The sequence below is a fragment of the Sipha flava genome, unplaced genomic scaffold, assembly GCF_003268045.1.
Source record: "Sipha flava isolate LNK unplaced genomic scaffold, YSA_version1 78_pilon_pilon, whole genome shotgun sequence".
In the NCBI taxonomy this organism is placed as follows: domain Eukaryota; kingdom Metazoa; phylum Arthropoda; class Insecta; order Hemiptera; family Aphididae; genus Sipha; species Sipha flava.
In genome coordinates this window covers 715,254-732,189 of record NW_020273619.1, presented here as the reverse complement: position 1 = coordinate 732,189, position 16,936 = coordinate 715,254, and the positions used below count along the sequence as shown (strand labels likewise).

Genomic DNA, 16,936 nt, shown 5'->3' with positions numbered 1-16,936 from the left:
CACTGCGGGTTGTAGGAAATATATATAAATCTATACCAAGGAGGAGTTAGTTTTTTGAATGTCAACGTGTCCGAAGAATTCAAGCGATTTTAGTGTATTTTAGCATTTTCTTTTTGAAATCCGGTCACAATAAACGAATCTTTTGAGCTGCATAATACATACGACAACGGGTACGTTTTACTATTTCTAAACAAAACCGCATTTTATAAGGTAATATTAAGCTTTTTGTGTTTTGTTTGTGGTCGTATTTAATGCCATACCATGTATATGACGTGTACGCGCCGTTTTCGTTTGGGTTTCGATGTGATCTGTGGATTTCGGTTTTAACATATTACTCGTTTCCGCAATATGGTGCGCGGCGTATATACCACCAAAGCGTTATTATATTACTATCCACTGCCGTGATAAATAATTACAACGATCCGGTAGTTTGTTCGTTTGTCTAAGCAGTGATGAATTATCGCGTCGTGACTTCGTCTCGAATAATATCAACGAGTACCTATATTACGGAGACTAATACGTGCACTTTCGACAACGTGATGGGGTCAGGGTTTCCTATTTCTAATATCACGTTGCCGGATTTTCGTTTCGTTTTACTCTTCGGGCTATTCGATGTTCAATCATCAGTCGAATAAACGAACGTTTACCCGGACGGGATAAAGGTGCGACAGTTTTTTTATAGCGATCGCAATGACGAATGACATCGGCGACCGCTTATGAACACACCTGGATGAAAATAATTCTGGCCAGCGACGGAAAGTCCAATATAGATCGTTGACTTTTATTCTGTTAGAGATTAAGACTAAGCCCTTTCAGCCTAATCGTTCACTATCCACTCACACGTTTTCCGATCATTTCGAGATGTTTATTTTATTTCCGGTCACAAACCAGTATACGCTCATTAGACATATTATCAAAAAATTCATACACACGATATTATTTCATGTCGCCAATCATCCAGTAAATATCGAACTCGCGATATTGTGTCGGAGAATGATGTTTGGAAATTATCGAAGCACCCAGCCCTTTATACTAACGTTCCTTTATCCATTCGTGTACCCCTTGATCCCTCACCTGAGCTTCGAGTACCTTCTCCTCACCATATTTGCTTTTTCCTAAAATATCCTCTTTTACTCTTTTTTTCTTCCGGCACGCACCCTAGGCTGAGAAGCGTTGCTCTTTACTACATACTATTCACGTGTGATCATACGAATGCGTGTGAATGGTGTCGTATTTTATACGGTCGCGATTTTTTTGATTTTTCACGTACATTGAACGGCACAGACAAAAGCCTTTTTTGACTAATATATTGTAAAAACGTTACTCACGTGTTGTCGATGTTGTTATATATGGTATTGAAATCACAATCATTGAGGTCAAGGAAACACCGCCGTCACTAGTTCACGGTTGACCAACCATAATTTATAATATTAATGTAAGCAAGCGCATCGCCTACATTGTAGAAACACGTCCGTGGTCCTATATCTGCCAAAATCGTTATCGATCTTCTGTGATCCGTCGTCGCGATCGGCCGCTAGGTGCGCCACCGTATTCCCCGTTTTTTTCCACACGTTAAACCCACTTCGCATATTTCATAACTGTCTTTTTAATTTTAATAATTTTCAACTGTAATATTATTGCTTTAAAACTCTTTGTGGTTAGACTTAAATCCAAATCATCGTCCTTTATTTTTTTCCAAATATCCTCCGTTCACAAACCAATGTTGTTTTTCGATGTATTTGAAAGATATTTTACCTGTGCCGGAAACTCGTGAGTTTGCTTACCCGTCATTTTTCAACGATCGTTGAGTCCTACATGTCAAGTATAATAATTATAATAGTATAATAGTATAATAACAAGTGTAATATTTTTGAAGTAAAAATCGTACAATTTTGAAATAATCCAATTAATCGGCGGTTTTCAGTGAAAATTTTTCACAGACCATGAGAAATATTCAAAACAATCTAAACATATTTCGGCTGTTACAGTTTTATGCGATACAATAATACGTTCTCATCGATCCAAAAAATATTATAATGCATTGAATCCTGTCTTTCTCTGCCCCGTAATTCTCAAAGTACATCTATGTATAGAACACCTCCGTCAGTTGTGTATTTATCGTTGCGGTACCATCTGTAGACGGGTACACATCACCATATATAGTGTTGTTATACTGCGCCACTCCTATGTATATGTATACATATATTATATACACACCAATTAAAAGATAAGTTAATTTAACGTTATCGGAGTTTACGAAGTTTTAATGTATTTTACATGTTTTCAGCAAAGTTAATCGCGACCGTACCGTGCGCGAGAACACCTGATGCTAAATTAATTTCATGTACTCGTACACTAAAAACAAAAATCGTTATTTCATAATATATTTTATTTGGAACTTAACGCTCTGCGGTGGGTTTTATTTTCGTTTTAAGTGCACGGTACGGGTATTATATATTATAATTTTGGGATGGTCCGAGAACTTTCCGTCCATTAATCTGATGAAAAAGTACGCTTGTTTTTCCAAAGTAAGAAGATAATAATAATTAAGTGTTTTAAACTTCCTATGAACAGTAACGGACGCGTAGTAGGGAATTTTTTTTTTATTTTACATTCTTAATTCAGCCGCAGTATTATGATGCAATACTATAGGTACAATGTTAGCATATATTTTCGAATCCACAAAACGTATTTACATGAAAAAAACTGCATAGTATTATAATAAAAAAGCACTTAATAGTGACGTCATTTTTAAAAAAAAAAATATTTTATTATTCATTATTAAATGAATCATTTTAAAAATATCATTACTTTTGAGAAACAACACGAAACTACTGATTTTTAATGATAGGTGGTAACGCAAGGTGTGGTGTTCGTATAATATTTAATTTTTAATAGTTTGAAATGCAGCAAAATAATTTCTATGAAACATATACTATACTATAGTGTTTTATTCTATTGATTGATGTTATATCAGTAAGTAAATATATACATTATTTTAATAATATCGTGTTCCATCAGAAGTCGTTCTAGTAATAAATTAAATCATTCAATTTTTTAAATATTTTAAACTACAATAATTTTGAGAATTTTTTTTTTTTTTGTTTTTATATACATATTGGATAATTTGAACAAGAGAACACCTTTTATAAGAGTTTCTCGACAAAACTTGACGAAGTAAATCCGTCCGTATCCTGTCAGTTGCGTATCTAAACTTTCTTGTTCGTGTCATTAGTTTTTAGAAAATAAAAAATAAAAAATTAATACATTACATTACATTACAATTAAAACTATAATATTTTCTTTGTATCGACTACCATTACACGGTAATGACTCAATGAAGTACACATCATCTCGTGGAAAATATATAGTTCATGAACAAAAAGAAAAAGATACACTTTCCTTGTTATAACTGGGGCTGGGATTTTAATGTCCTTAAAAATTACCTTAAAAAAATAGAAAAATTACTAAATCAACTCAAAAAATGCATTAAAAAATGCCTTTAAAATTTAAAAAAAATTACATTAAATGTGCATTAATAATTTATTTTACTTCATATATTAATAAATAAAAAATTATTCTTTATTGTAACAATAAATTACGAGAGCGTGCCTCATGTTGTTCCCAATAAATTTTGTAGATATACATGTATTTTTTTTTCTTCAATTTGTTCTCTTTGTTGTACTCCATTAATATAAATATATTTTTTTATTTAAATTAATATCAAATGATTACTGGGCTTCACTAAGAAAAACTCGTGTGGAGGCCCAGGGAATATATTTGTCTCTTGATATATGTTGTTGTATGGTAAAACATTTTTCAACAGCAACTTTTACATTGCATACCTTACACAACAACACTAATCCGTCAGTAGAAAAAATCTATAATCTATAATTTAAAATTAAAAAACACCAAAAATTACTTAAAAAAACTCTTAAAATGCCCTAAAAATGAAAAAATTAACCTTTAAATCAAAAAATGTCATAAAATACAAAAAAATGCAAATAAAATTTTGATTTAATTTAAAACTAATTTAAAAATTCCTAAAAAATATTTGTAACAAAACGAGCATCGTACAGAAAGCTTCAGAAAAAAATGCAAAGTGCATCGAATCCCAGCCCTAGTTATAGCTTTTCGGATTTATGGGTATTATTTTCTCCAGTAAAGATTTATTACTCGGAATAAGATCTCGTGATTAATAACTAATGTATTATATTATTATTATGTATGAACAATATTTCTTAAAAAAAATATCGACATTCAACGTTTTCTGGTAACACCATTAAAAACGCGCTTTTAAATTGCTATCGCAAAACTATTACATGCGAATGTCGATTCATATTGCTGTATCATTATCGTCTTTCTCGCGTTTAGTGCTACACATTTACTCACCGTTTTGGCATTTGATACGATTATTAAATCACAAAGTCTGTCGGTGACGGAGTGGTCAGTAGGGAAGGGAGAGTAATAGAAAAACAAAAAGAGATTTTTAAAACCGAGAACTGTTAATCGGTTCGTTACGAAACGACGACGTTTGTCTGAATATTATGATATATTATTATATTTGTTTATGTAACATGATCCGAATTAAGGAACCTGTGGCAAAGTAAGGACTAAAATTTGCAACACGCAAACAAATAAAGTTTCGGGATAAAATTTGGTCATCAGCCGTGGGTATAGATTATTAGATTATCATTTATCGTTTATATATATATGATTTGATGGTACGAATATGCATTAATTGTAATTATCTAAATTAGTGGTTCCGAACTTATTTCATTCTACACCTTATAAAATTAAATGTTTCATGATCTCTTTTGTTTACTATGTAAATAAAGTAACTCAATATAAATACGTAACGACTAGTTTTTTTTTTTTTTTTTTTTAATTGATAATATTAGTTTATATACTCTACGATAACTACCTGCACCATTTAGCAATGTATTCACATCTTGCTAGAATTGGAAAATACTGATCTAAACTAATGTTCCGGTAAACATTTTTACTAAACATAATACGGTAACAAAGTTAAATGTGTTTTCCCGGTTTTCTTTGTATATATTTACCATTTTCTTTCTCTTTTTCTATGCTTAATATCTATCTGAAAGTGCATGAGCACACTTATTGCAGTACTTCCAATCGTAGACGTTTTCAAAATTATCGCACGTATGCGCTTTCTGAATAAACGGTCGGCGCCGAGTACTCATCGCAAGTTACACGGGGCCGCACGTACACAGTAATGATAATTAACTGTCGTCGGAGATTAAACAATGGTTAGAGAATATATAACAATTATTCTGTGTTCGTGCGTGCGGTCATGAAAAATTCATTATAAGTAGGTTTTTATCCAAAATGTTTCACGAGAAAACACGGAGTACACTGTCGGGAAGTTGAAGAGCCTTTTTCCTGCTACTGGACACATATTATTATCGTCTCGTACAAACACCGGGGATGAATGCTATAAAATATGTCATAAACATTTGACGCCAAGTTTTTTTTTTTTAACATTTCCAATGTGTGTCGGTAAACATTGTTCGCACGTCTTTTAAAGAACATTTATATACACGATAATGATTATCCTCTATGTCACGTTAACCAAATTTGTCGATATGTCCGATCGTCTTAATTTTACGTCGAGTCCTGCATTACATTCTCGATGATAAATTAAAAAAATAAATCTATTTAATACACAAACATCGTGCAGTCGATGCGTGCTGCGTTCGCGAAACCAATATAACGGACAATTCGTATACGAATTAGATATACTTATAATGGTCTGAGTATAATGTAATAATGTTATTATGTAACTTTCCGCGAAGCGAACGAAGGCGGGGGTTGTTGACTGTTTAGTGCAACTCCTTTCATCGTAATAATATTATGGACGTAAGATGATTTTTTCGTTATCAAATAAGAATCAGTGCATACATCCTCATAATGCGCAGCATTACATGAAAGACATTATGTTATTAAAATGCAGTTAGAACCAGAATTTATGTTGTATCTAAGCCGACAACATAGGTATATTTGTTTGATTCCGTCAAAACACGTTGCATGTGAACCCGGTTAAATATTACAAAATAAATAGGAATCTTTTAAACTTAAATCATTTCATCACCGTATAATATTATGATTTCGTTTAGACAAAGTTTAACAAAAAACTACGGAAAAAAATCACGTATCAATCGCTTATGGTTATCAAAAGTATCGCCATACTCAACTATAACTATATTAATTATATGGTCATTGAGGATAACGGGTAGTATGACTAATTAATTTTAATTTTTTTTAAGTACAAGCAAGGGCGCCGTGAGGGGGGCGCAAGGGGGTGCAAGGGTCAAAAAAAAAAATTAATGATACCTACTGAAAATATTTCATCTTGCATTGGTAATCTATTATATTTATTTTACATAATTATCTATTAAAAATTATAATACTTATTTTACATAATAATTATTGTTTATCTATTATAAATTATAATATTTATTTTTTAAATAATAACTGTAAACGCTTATGTTTTTTTCAATATTAAGGACATGCCAGTTTTCATAAGTATATTTAATTTATAAATCGGTCACTTTCATCACATGTGATAAGCTTACGAGTTGTCGATCATAATCGGATTTTCTAATCGTAGCCAATACATTGTGTCCGACAAATAAACAAAAATAACTTTGTATCGACATATAATTTGAAAAAATATTTCTACGTATTTCTACTAAAATAAATTGAAGATTATTTAAAAATCAGCATATACTATGCACGATGCACCCCCCAGTCAATATTCCATGCGGTGCCCTTGAGTACAAGTAATGATAATAACGAAATGCAAATCTGATTAAATAATATAAACGGTTCCAAACAAAGTGATTATGTACATTTTTGTTTGATTAAAAAAAAAAAATAATAAATAAATAAAGTAAAAATACGTTGACGCAAAGAAACTTCATCACTTATGACGTATGTACATTTTTGAGTATTTTTGAGTATATAATGACTGATGCTCTTTAAACCGACCGCCCCACGATTTCGATTGGATATAATTATCACGCAAAAACAGTACTGGGATTATAACACTTGTAAAACGAGTGAAAGAAGGAGGGAGAAATGATGGTCTGTAGTAAAAACGATATCGTTTTGTATCGTTTTATTGTATTTTTTTTCCGCCCTAATGTCAATCAAAGCGTATACGATGATGTGGTCGAGTAACCGGAGCGGGCGTGCGAAAACCCGATTGAACACTGACACAGTTCGAAGCGCGTTATCTCGTGGGACCATGAACTCCGGTCGAGATCGTGATCTATATATATAACAGTGATCGTTTGTACTCATTGGGTGTCCTTGTTCGGTCTAATGAACTCGAAACAAATTTACGAAAAATAAAATAAAAATATAAAAATAATACCCAACGGGTCAGTCGGTTACAGATAATTTTTTGAAAGCATTCACGGGTTTTCGTTTTCACCTCTTCCTCGGGAATCTCACAATCTGTCTAGTGCAGCAAACCGAGAAAACCGTAAAGTTACACTTAGAAACCCGCATGGTCGAACAGCGTGTTTACACAAGCGTACGATAAACGTACGAGCATCCGTCGAAAATAAAAATAATAAATGATGAACTACATTATCTCCACTATTTTCTCGTCTGTTACGGATAGTGTTTTTTTTTTTTCATGTATTATTTTCTAATTTTACCAATTCGACCCGTAGAATTTTATCCTGTGAAACGTGCGTGTCTCATAAAAGTTTACATTTTTCAGCGATACAATTATTTACCAAACCGTAATCTGTCCATAGTGACCTTTGCAATAATATTTAATTATTTCCATTGAAAAATGGAAAATTTCAAACAAACCGGGCTAATTTTATGCAAACTTATTGTAGAAAAAAAAAGTGACAACTATTTATTGGAAAATTCAGTTGCAAACACCGGAATAAAGGAAAACCTTTTATTTGACGGATTTTGAGTTATATCCGTTCAGCCGATCCATCCGATTCGTCTGAATCACGTATTTAAGATATAGGTTCGATGCAGTTTTATTTAAATCAAAAACTGATCTTACGTAGAAAACGGAATTATAGGAACTAACAGAATGCTATTAAAGGTTGACGATTTGTTTTTATTAGCGAAAAATCGAAAGCGTAATAGTGGGGGAAAGAGAATACACATATAAGAATTTCTTTTTCCAGACCACGGCTGTCACAAAATCGATTTTTATCGGTACACACTATCGCGTTTTGTGAACAGGTAGCCATGCTAAAACCAATTATTCGTTCGGATGTGCCTTGGCTTTTTAATTTGTATGATCTCGTGTTACGCGCACGCACGCAAAAGAGTGTGCTACAACAGGGAGCATTCAGAGTTCGACGTTGGTACGTGTGATGCGGTGGCGAAGGCAAGGGAGAACGGATTCTTCCGCTTTGTCTGAGAGCCGTAAATTTTGTGATTACATTATATTATTATCACCCCTGTCAACGCGTGTAACAATAATAAATTCACACAGTCGCACAACATACGCATACACGTACGCGTAAACAATAACAAACCCGCACGCACACATCAAGCGAATGCCCGTACGTCTACACAGACGTATGTATGCGATGGAACGAATACATCGAGTCCATAGTTAATGACCGTCTATTGTTCGGAGGCAATAGTGCATAGTGCGTCTCCCATGTTATTGGGAGACCCGGACAAACGGTTTTTTGTTTATTTGACAAGCGTTTATATATCTCTGTTAACGATAATAATTTCACGACCATCAAGTTTTCCCGTTGAGCCACTCGTGTCGTCCGTGCATACATATATATTTATATGTGCATATCATGTACCCATCGACGACCTTTTTTGTAATCAACTCGTCGAAATTCTATTTTAAACCGAAATATTTCACCCCAAATACGATATATTATTACATTGACGAACGTGGTTTAGTTGTTATTCGTCGAATGCGTTTCACCCGTGTGTGTACTAATTTGCATGTACATGGCGATCAAACGATCGATTCAAATCCACCACCATTAGTAGATATTTTACTGCGCGATACATCATTATAATACCTCCTATTCAAAGGATAATGTTTGCTTAATGATTTACACTTGTACGTTTTGTGTTTCAGTGGCGATCTTGGGATTGGCTAAGGGTGACTCGTCGCCAGGGCCCGTGTACATCAATCCAGATTTAGCCTACGAGAAACCGGAACCAGTTGCTTCGCAGGTGGTGCCGGCGGATTCCCAAATCACGCAAACCGTATATGGATTTTTGGACTTCACCACAACGATTGGTAACACTGTTATGGTTTTCATGCCGCAGAGCGCATCCATTACACCGGGTAAAATAAAAATACCAAAAAATATTCGAATAAAACCAATCGTTTTACATGTCTAATGTAATTATTTTTTTATTTTTAGGCACTACGACGGCCGAAGAACCATCTACCACCGAGACCACAGCTACGACTACAATTGAAGAAAAACCGATTATTTCAAAAGGGCAGTTAGAAGCGTTGCCCATCGATATTAGCCCGAGTAAACCAGTGAACTTACCGAACGATTCACAAATCGAAGAAATATTCACCACTCCGGATGAACCGTTAACCACCACGAAAGAAGTGACCTCTGCAGAACCTACGACAACATCGACAACTACTACTACGAAGGAACCGCCGACAACGAAAAACGTGGTCAAGAAATTGGAACAGGAGAAAAAGGCAACTGGTGCTCCAGTGACGACGAAAAAGACCACTGCGAAGCCTACTACGCCAATCCCTCCGAAACCGGTCGAAAACGCGAAAAAAGAAACAGTGATCAGTTCAAAAGTTACAGTGTTGTCGGGTTCAAAAGTTGTAGAAAATATTGTCTCAAAGGTAGACGTCATCGAAGACAGCACTCCGGAGCCCTCAAAAGTGACGGAGAAACTGATTTTCAGTAAGGTGGAAGTGATCTCTGGTGAACCGGTTGAAGAAGTTGCCGTCAATAATTTGCAACCGACACCGGAATACGATTATCTTTCCCGGCAACCATCTGAAGTTGTGGACGAGACGTTCAAAGTTATTGACTTAAAACCCAGTGTGTCGAGGCACAGCAGCAACCAAAAGAATCGTGGACCTGATGGAAAGGTTCGCGCGTTTAATTCGGTGGCAAATTTCAACACCGACGAAGAGTCGATTACGACAAACAAGGCGCCGAAAAAAGTAGCCGTAAAAATATTGCCATCGTCGTCTGGTATACGGATACTGAAAACAGCAGCACCGAAATCGTCAACCAGGTCACCGAATGTGGAGCCCACACCTGTTTCCTCTGGATTGGACGACGAGTCTTTGGAATCCTTGGTGGTCTCTCAGCCCAACTCTGTGTTGGTCCGGCAATCCAGAAGACCAGCGATTGGTGGTGGATTCGGTAAGAACAAGTCTACTCCAAAGAGCAAGGTAACTAAGGAGTCCGACGACTATTCGACAACTGACGAGGATCAAAACGACTTCACCTCTCCGCAACAGAGCGAACCGACAACACCGAGCTACAGGAAGGGATCAAAATTCTCATCGAAAGGAACAACGACCACTACGCAGAGAGTTCCTAGCTTCAAACAAAACAGATTTTATAGACCGACTACCGCGGAACCCGAGACGGATACAACCGAAGGCGTAGCAACGCAGAGGAGATTCCAGCCTAGTGCCAAACGCTACGACAGCAACAACAACGGTGCGACTTCTGCGGCCGTGGTGACGCCTGCCAATCGGAGAACGTTTAAGAAACACTTCCAGCAACAGGAGCAACAGCAACAGTCCTCCTATCAGCAGCAGTCGAGCCCACAACCCGTGCCCACCGCTCCACTGACATTCAAGTCCAAGCTCATCCGGCCAACCGGCCGTTGGGAGTACAAAACTTCGCCGAAGCCTCGTGTCACCATCCGTCGTATCGACGATATCCGCCACAACCAGGAGAATGCCACCACACCATTGACACCACATTTTCATCCAGACGTGCAAGTCGATTCCGGTGATCAGGCGTTGGCGGGATCAGGACTGTTGCCAGCCTTGCAACACGACGACGATAACGACGTTCTTATCCAAGACGTAACCCCTACCGCGAGTGCTGAAACCATTCGGGTAGAAATATCTACACCCGCTGAGTTTAAAGATGTCTACTACGAGATAGCTACAATTAAATCGCCATACTCATTCCAAGTAAATAATTGATTCATTTAATTTTCTTCGAAGTATAGATTTAATGTGAGTTTCAAAGTAAAGTGTCAGTGGTAGTATTTTGCAATTAATTGCAACATTATACGTTTTCATCATTTCAATATGACAAATAATATAAATATAATCAATATCATTACAACGGTGAGGTAGGTCTAGTTTTTGTCAATGAAATTAAAAATTATAGGGCTAACAATTGGCATTGTTTTTAATGAATCCATTGTAATCGCGTAGTTTACCTTCTGGTGGGTTTGAAAAAATAAGCCTTAATTTGTAGAATAATCACGATTTTTAGGGTTTTATGATAATTTTCAAATCCTTGATTATCGGCTAGATAGGTAGAAGAATAAACAACCATTCAGGAAAGTCTTAGAGTATTGATGGAGGGTTTTGCTCTTGCGCGTTGTTTAGCAATTTTTAACGACCGTTTTTTTTCTTTTTTTGTGTTCTCCCTACATCAGGTGGGTACGGTGAAAAACACCAGATTTATCACGGTCACGTCAACCATTCAAAAGAGCCTGGTCGAGCAGACGGAGACGCCGGCGCCGGCCCGCGTAGAACCACTGTCGGAGAACATACTGGCCAGCCAGTCGCCCAACCCGTACGGCCGGGAGCAGCCGATCGATTCGAGCGTGGCCACGCTGCCACCGATCGCCCTGTCACCAGACCAGGCGACGCCGCCATTGGAAACGATGACCGAGAGTTTCAGTACGACGGAACTGATGCTGAAGACGCACGTTTTGCCGGTGGTGCGTGGCACGGACACCAGTAGCGTGACGCTGATCCAATCGTATCGAGTAACGCGGCTTGTGACGGCGGTTAAGACGTTGCCACCAATGGAGGTGTACCAGTTCGTACCCAGCAAGACGCTGAACGAGTTCAACACACGACTGGACGAGGCCGGATCGGAGCTGCACCTGGAGCTAGAGTACGGCGACAACAACGATGAGGAGTCGTCGTCGCACCCGAACGCAGCCAAAGCGTTCCTCAATAGCCTGGACCTGGCCAACGTAGGCTCGGACTTCGACGTGGTATCGCATATGGACCAACATCGGACCACTACCGGCGGTGGGCCGCGGTCGAAGAAGGCGCACCGGGCAACGGCCTCCGGCAATGGGACGAACACTGCGGACCAGCAGCCCCTGCTGCCGCTGATGGCCGCCATGAGCCCTGAGCAGCTGCAACAGCTCGCCCTGTACCGTTTGCTCAATCCTAACGCGCCCCTGCCCGCACCCGTCATCACCACATCCCGACCAGTTCTGCGCTTCGAGACCGTGTTTGAGACGCACGCCCTACCCGTGGTCAACGGTGGTTCCACCTACTACACAACACTGTCCAGGCCAGTGGGCACCGTGACCCGTACCGACTACGAAATGTTCACGACCACGCTAGCCGTTCCCCAGCCTCAGCAGCAGTTGCTGCCTACCCCTCTATTTCCCCAGCAGCCGTCCCTGTTCCCGCAACAGATGCAGCCGTCCCTGTTCCCCCAGCAGCAGCAGCAGTTGCAACCATCTCTGTTCCCCCAGCAGCAGCAGTTGCAACCGTCCCTGTTCCCGCAGCAGCAGCCATCGTTCGCCATCACGTCCACGCCCGTCGTCACACAATCCATGGTCACGCAGACTGACAGCAGGGTCCTAAAGCTTACGTTCGGTGCCAAGACCGCGTATACTACGATCTACTCTAGCTCCGTAGTGCCCACCCAGGTCACGTCGTACATCACGCAGTCCGTAGCAGTGCAGCCCACCGTCGCGCCGTTTCCCAACTTCATACCGTATGGCGGCTACCCGTTCCTGGGCTAATAGGCCCTCCGGTCGTCGGTCGCCGTCGTCGCCCGCGTGCCATTTATTATTAAACCTTTCGTTCTTGCGTCTAAACAAATAATTTTAACTATAATTATTATTATTATTATTATTAATTTTAATACTGTTGTATAGCCATAGACTTGTACATAATATTATATAATGTAAAAAACTCGCTCAAATATCGTATAAAACGTTCGGTGGGAGCATTATTACTGTAATGATTATTATTATTATTATTATTATTATTATTATTATTATTATTATTATTAATCTTATTATTATTATTATTATTATTATCATTATTATTAATTTTAGTATGTAAATAGTGTCTTTTCATCAGGACGGACCGGTCGGACAATACTATCTCGTGTACAATGTAGTATAGGATTTGTTTCACTGGGCGCATCCGTTGAGATTGTTTTTATACGTAGGTATATGTTTTCTGGTAATTTTACTTATAGAATCTGCTCCCGACGTGTACTGATTGCACGACACAAACGTTGTTGTCCAAAGGCAAAACTCGATTCCGCGATCACAACGCGTGTTGAATCGTCGCAGCGGCATAGTAGTATTGCGTCGACCATAAATCCGCGTTCTTTTCGCGCTCTCGGTACACGTTATTAGAATATCGTATCGCAGGAAATCTAAAAGGAAAACAGTAACAGTTGATGCTAAGTACTGGTGCAGCTCTTGCGGCAATAATTATTATTATACTGTAGCATATCATAAATGATTTTTTCGCCTTATCACGTCGTGCATTGCCGTCGAACGTTGCCGCTCGTTCGTTCATTTATTACCCGACCCTAGAATCAAACTTTGAAAGTCGGCCAAAAGTTCACGGTGTATCTTCTACCCGGCGCTTCGTTTGCTACGATTCTGACCCACGCCGACTACTCCTCAACCCTTCTACCCTCCGCTCATCGGGTTAAATAACAACAAATCTGGATGCAAGTCGTGATTAATTACTTTTTTCCGATACAAAACGATTTCCGAAAAGAGAGCGAGGTGCCAAATACTATATTATAAGAAGTCTAAAAGAAAGGAAGAAATAAACAGAAAAAACCAAAAAAAAAACCACGTTTTGAGTAGCATTATAAATGTTATACCATTAGTATTGAGTGTAGTGGAATATTCTGTTTAAATCATAAATTATGTTTAAGTGTAATTATGTTTTATATATCATTATTATTATGTTTATTTTTATAAATCATATATGTAATATTTTATTATAACAAATTTATTCTTTCAAATTTTATTAGTATAAGTTAATAAAATATTTGTACAGTTTAATTGAATCATAATTGATTGTTTTCTTATATCCTACTGATCATTTAGATCTCTTATCACTTCTATTTTAATAACATAATACGTAATACTGAGTTCAACACTTTCTGTCAAAAATTTTCCCAACACTCAGATTCATCATGTGACTTCATTATAGCTACTATATTATAGTCTACCACACACATATAACCTATGTGGAGTATGATTTAAACATTTCGAAGTTCAGATTTATATGCTAAAGACTAGCCAAAATTACTCTTACAAAAGCTTAAATATGCTGGATATACATTATACGCACGAATGAAAATAAAATGATTACAATTTTTATAAAAGGTCGGTATTATGATTTATAACCGATGTTATAATATTATTTACAGACAACACACACAAACACACACACTTATATTTATTATATGCATACTAAAAACATGTTTTTCAAGTGAAGATAAATCGTTTTTTTCTTTGAGATAAAATGTTTTATTTAACAATTTTTTCCCCACACCAACCGCTTCCGTTTCGTTAAACAAAGGTTTCATTGCATGACATATTCTCCCTTTGTTAGAATTTCACATTTTTCAGCCATTTTGATACATTATGTTTAGACCTGGGCAAATTTTTTTTCACGCATATCAACAAAAACAAATTGTTGACATTATGTTTTTTTTGAAAAATCATATTTATTCGGAATAGAAACGACCGTTTTCGGTCAGCCAACATTAATACACCATAATATTACCAATCCAAAATATGAATTTTCACCCCATGTAAAACATATTGGTTATTTTTATCAAATTTATTGTTTCATTCCCGTTCAAGTCCATCCCTCGTTTTAAACATAGAAATTGTTCCAAGTTGGAGTCTTTGAGTCTCACCACCGGAACTCTCAACACGGACTGTCTTCCAACCGAAACATTTGGCACAAACGCTTCAATTGATGCACAAAAATACATATATATATATATATATATATGTATATATAAATATCCAAACATGTGACTATTATTTCACGTTTTTTGATAATTTTGTATACGATATACGAATTTGAATGTACAAATTATTTACAGTTTTCTACGATCAAAAATAATGTCCGAAGATTTTTAAACGGTAACTGATAACCGTTCGATACCACTGAAAAAACGGAAAACCGTGTCGAAGTGGTCACTGGTATCAGAAAATTCGTCGGTTGCCACCCCGCGTTTTGACATCTTGACCTGAATTGTCTGCGATTCGAGGGACATATTTTTCAATGGAAACCTGTCTTCGAAGTTCAACCGATCCGTTTGTCCAACGTTATTCTTTCCTATCCACGTTTGTGATCGTGGAGTTAGCGATCTAAACTAGTGGCACACACAGAATTTTTTTTCGAGGGAGGGGTCCAAGGTAAAAATATAACACATTTTACAATTAACAAAATTATGCAAATCCTTAATATATTTTGACTTAAATAATAGCATTGATAATAGAATAGACTATTCTATAATCAATGATACTAGGTATTCAATACTAGCTCTTCATATTTCAAAATTGTAAAATTTGTAAATTTTAACCTAGATATCGGAAAAAATTTCGGGGGGACAACCCCTTAACCTCCCCCCCCCCTGCGTGCGCCACTGATCTAAACGGTTCAAACGTTTTCGGCGCGTTCAGATCGTAATCAGTCTAATACGCTTACTAATAGTACGCAGTACAACAGCTTCGGTCCGAAACAATGCCGATGATTTATGGGGCCCCGTACATAGTAATTTATTAATTGTTTACATAAATCAATATTTATTTATTTTATTATACAACCGAATATATAGACACTATAGTTACGCTTTGGGCCATCGTCGACGATGAACGATTTCATTAATGAATTGCATCGCAACAATTCATCGTTCGCGGGGCTCGGTGCACTGGTCCGACACCCTAGACATTCCAGCACGTATCTTTACCACGTCTGACACTGTAGTTCTTTTGTTTTTCGAACCGCATCCATACGTACACGCATGTGATTCACGCGCGTTCGCGTTTCGACAGCCGGTATTCATTAACGATCGAAAAACGAATGGATTTGGATTTTTGTCCGGTCGCCGTACGAGTTTTTATCGGATTTATTATCGGGCTGAAAAACGAAACCTGAAAACCTTAAACGGAGCCCGGAGGAGGCGGTCGTGATTCATGGATGGTAATCACTACCTTGCACTCCCTCGGGCAGTACCGCTCTTACGGGCTTGGACTGCGACACCGCGTAGTGGCTGCAACCGACCGCGCACACGTTTATCTAAATCGTTTCCTGAAAACGTTTCGCGGCGTTTCCAATCGAACTGAACGTGAAGATCCACTCGCCACGGATCCGTGATAGCCCCGAGTGGGCACGTGCCGTCGTCCACGTATCCTCGAATGCGCACTCGCATCACCTCTTTTACAGGACGTCGTTTCCGGGAAACCTTGAACGTTCCGAGAGACGCCGACGCCCGTACCGGACGCACTTCTTGTCGTTTTCACCATATTAAGATAACACTATTATTATTGTATTATTTTTTTTTTTTTTTTTTTTTATTAAAAAAATGTTTGATTTATTTAAAATGTGGTGATTAGGATACTTATCAGATTTTTAATCGATTTGGTTCGCAATCATCTTCGTAAAAATGCAGTCAGTGGTTCATAATAA

At 37.6% G+C, this 16,936-nt stretch overlaps 1 protein-coding gene across 2 annotated transcripts in view; it reads left to right on the top strand.

Annotated features, from left to right (window-relative positions):
* Positions 1-14,036, top strand: part of LOC112692890 (proteoglycan 4) — a 126,435-nt gene extending 112,399 nt beyond the window's left edge. For both annotated transcript variants that reach the window (XM_025567705.1, XM_025567706.1), the window contains 3 exons: positions 9,116-9,328; positions 9,408-11,182; positions 11,659-14,036. In XM_025567705.1, the coding sequence (XP_025423490.1) occupies positions 9,116-9,328; positions 9,408-11,182; positions 11,659-12,996 (3,326 nt within the window). In that variant the 3' untranslated portion in view covers positions 12,997-14,036. The remainder of the gene's footprint in view (positions 1-9,115; positions 9,329-9,407; positions 11,183-11,658) is intronic.
* The last annotated feature ends 2,900 nt before the right edge of the window (positions 14,037-16,936 follow it).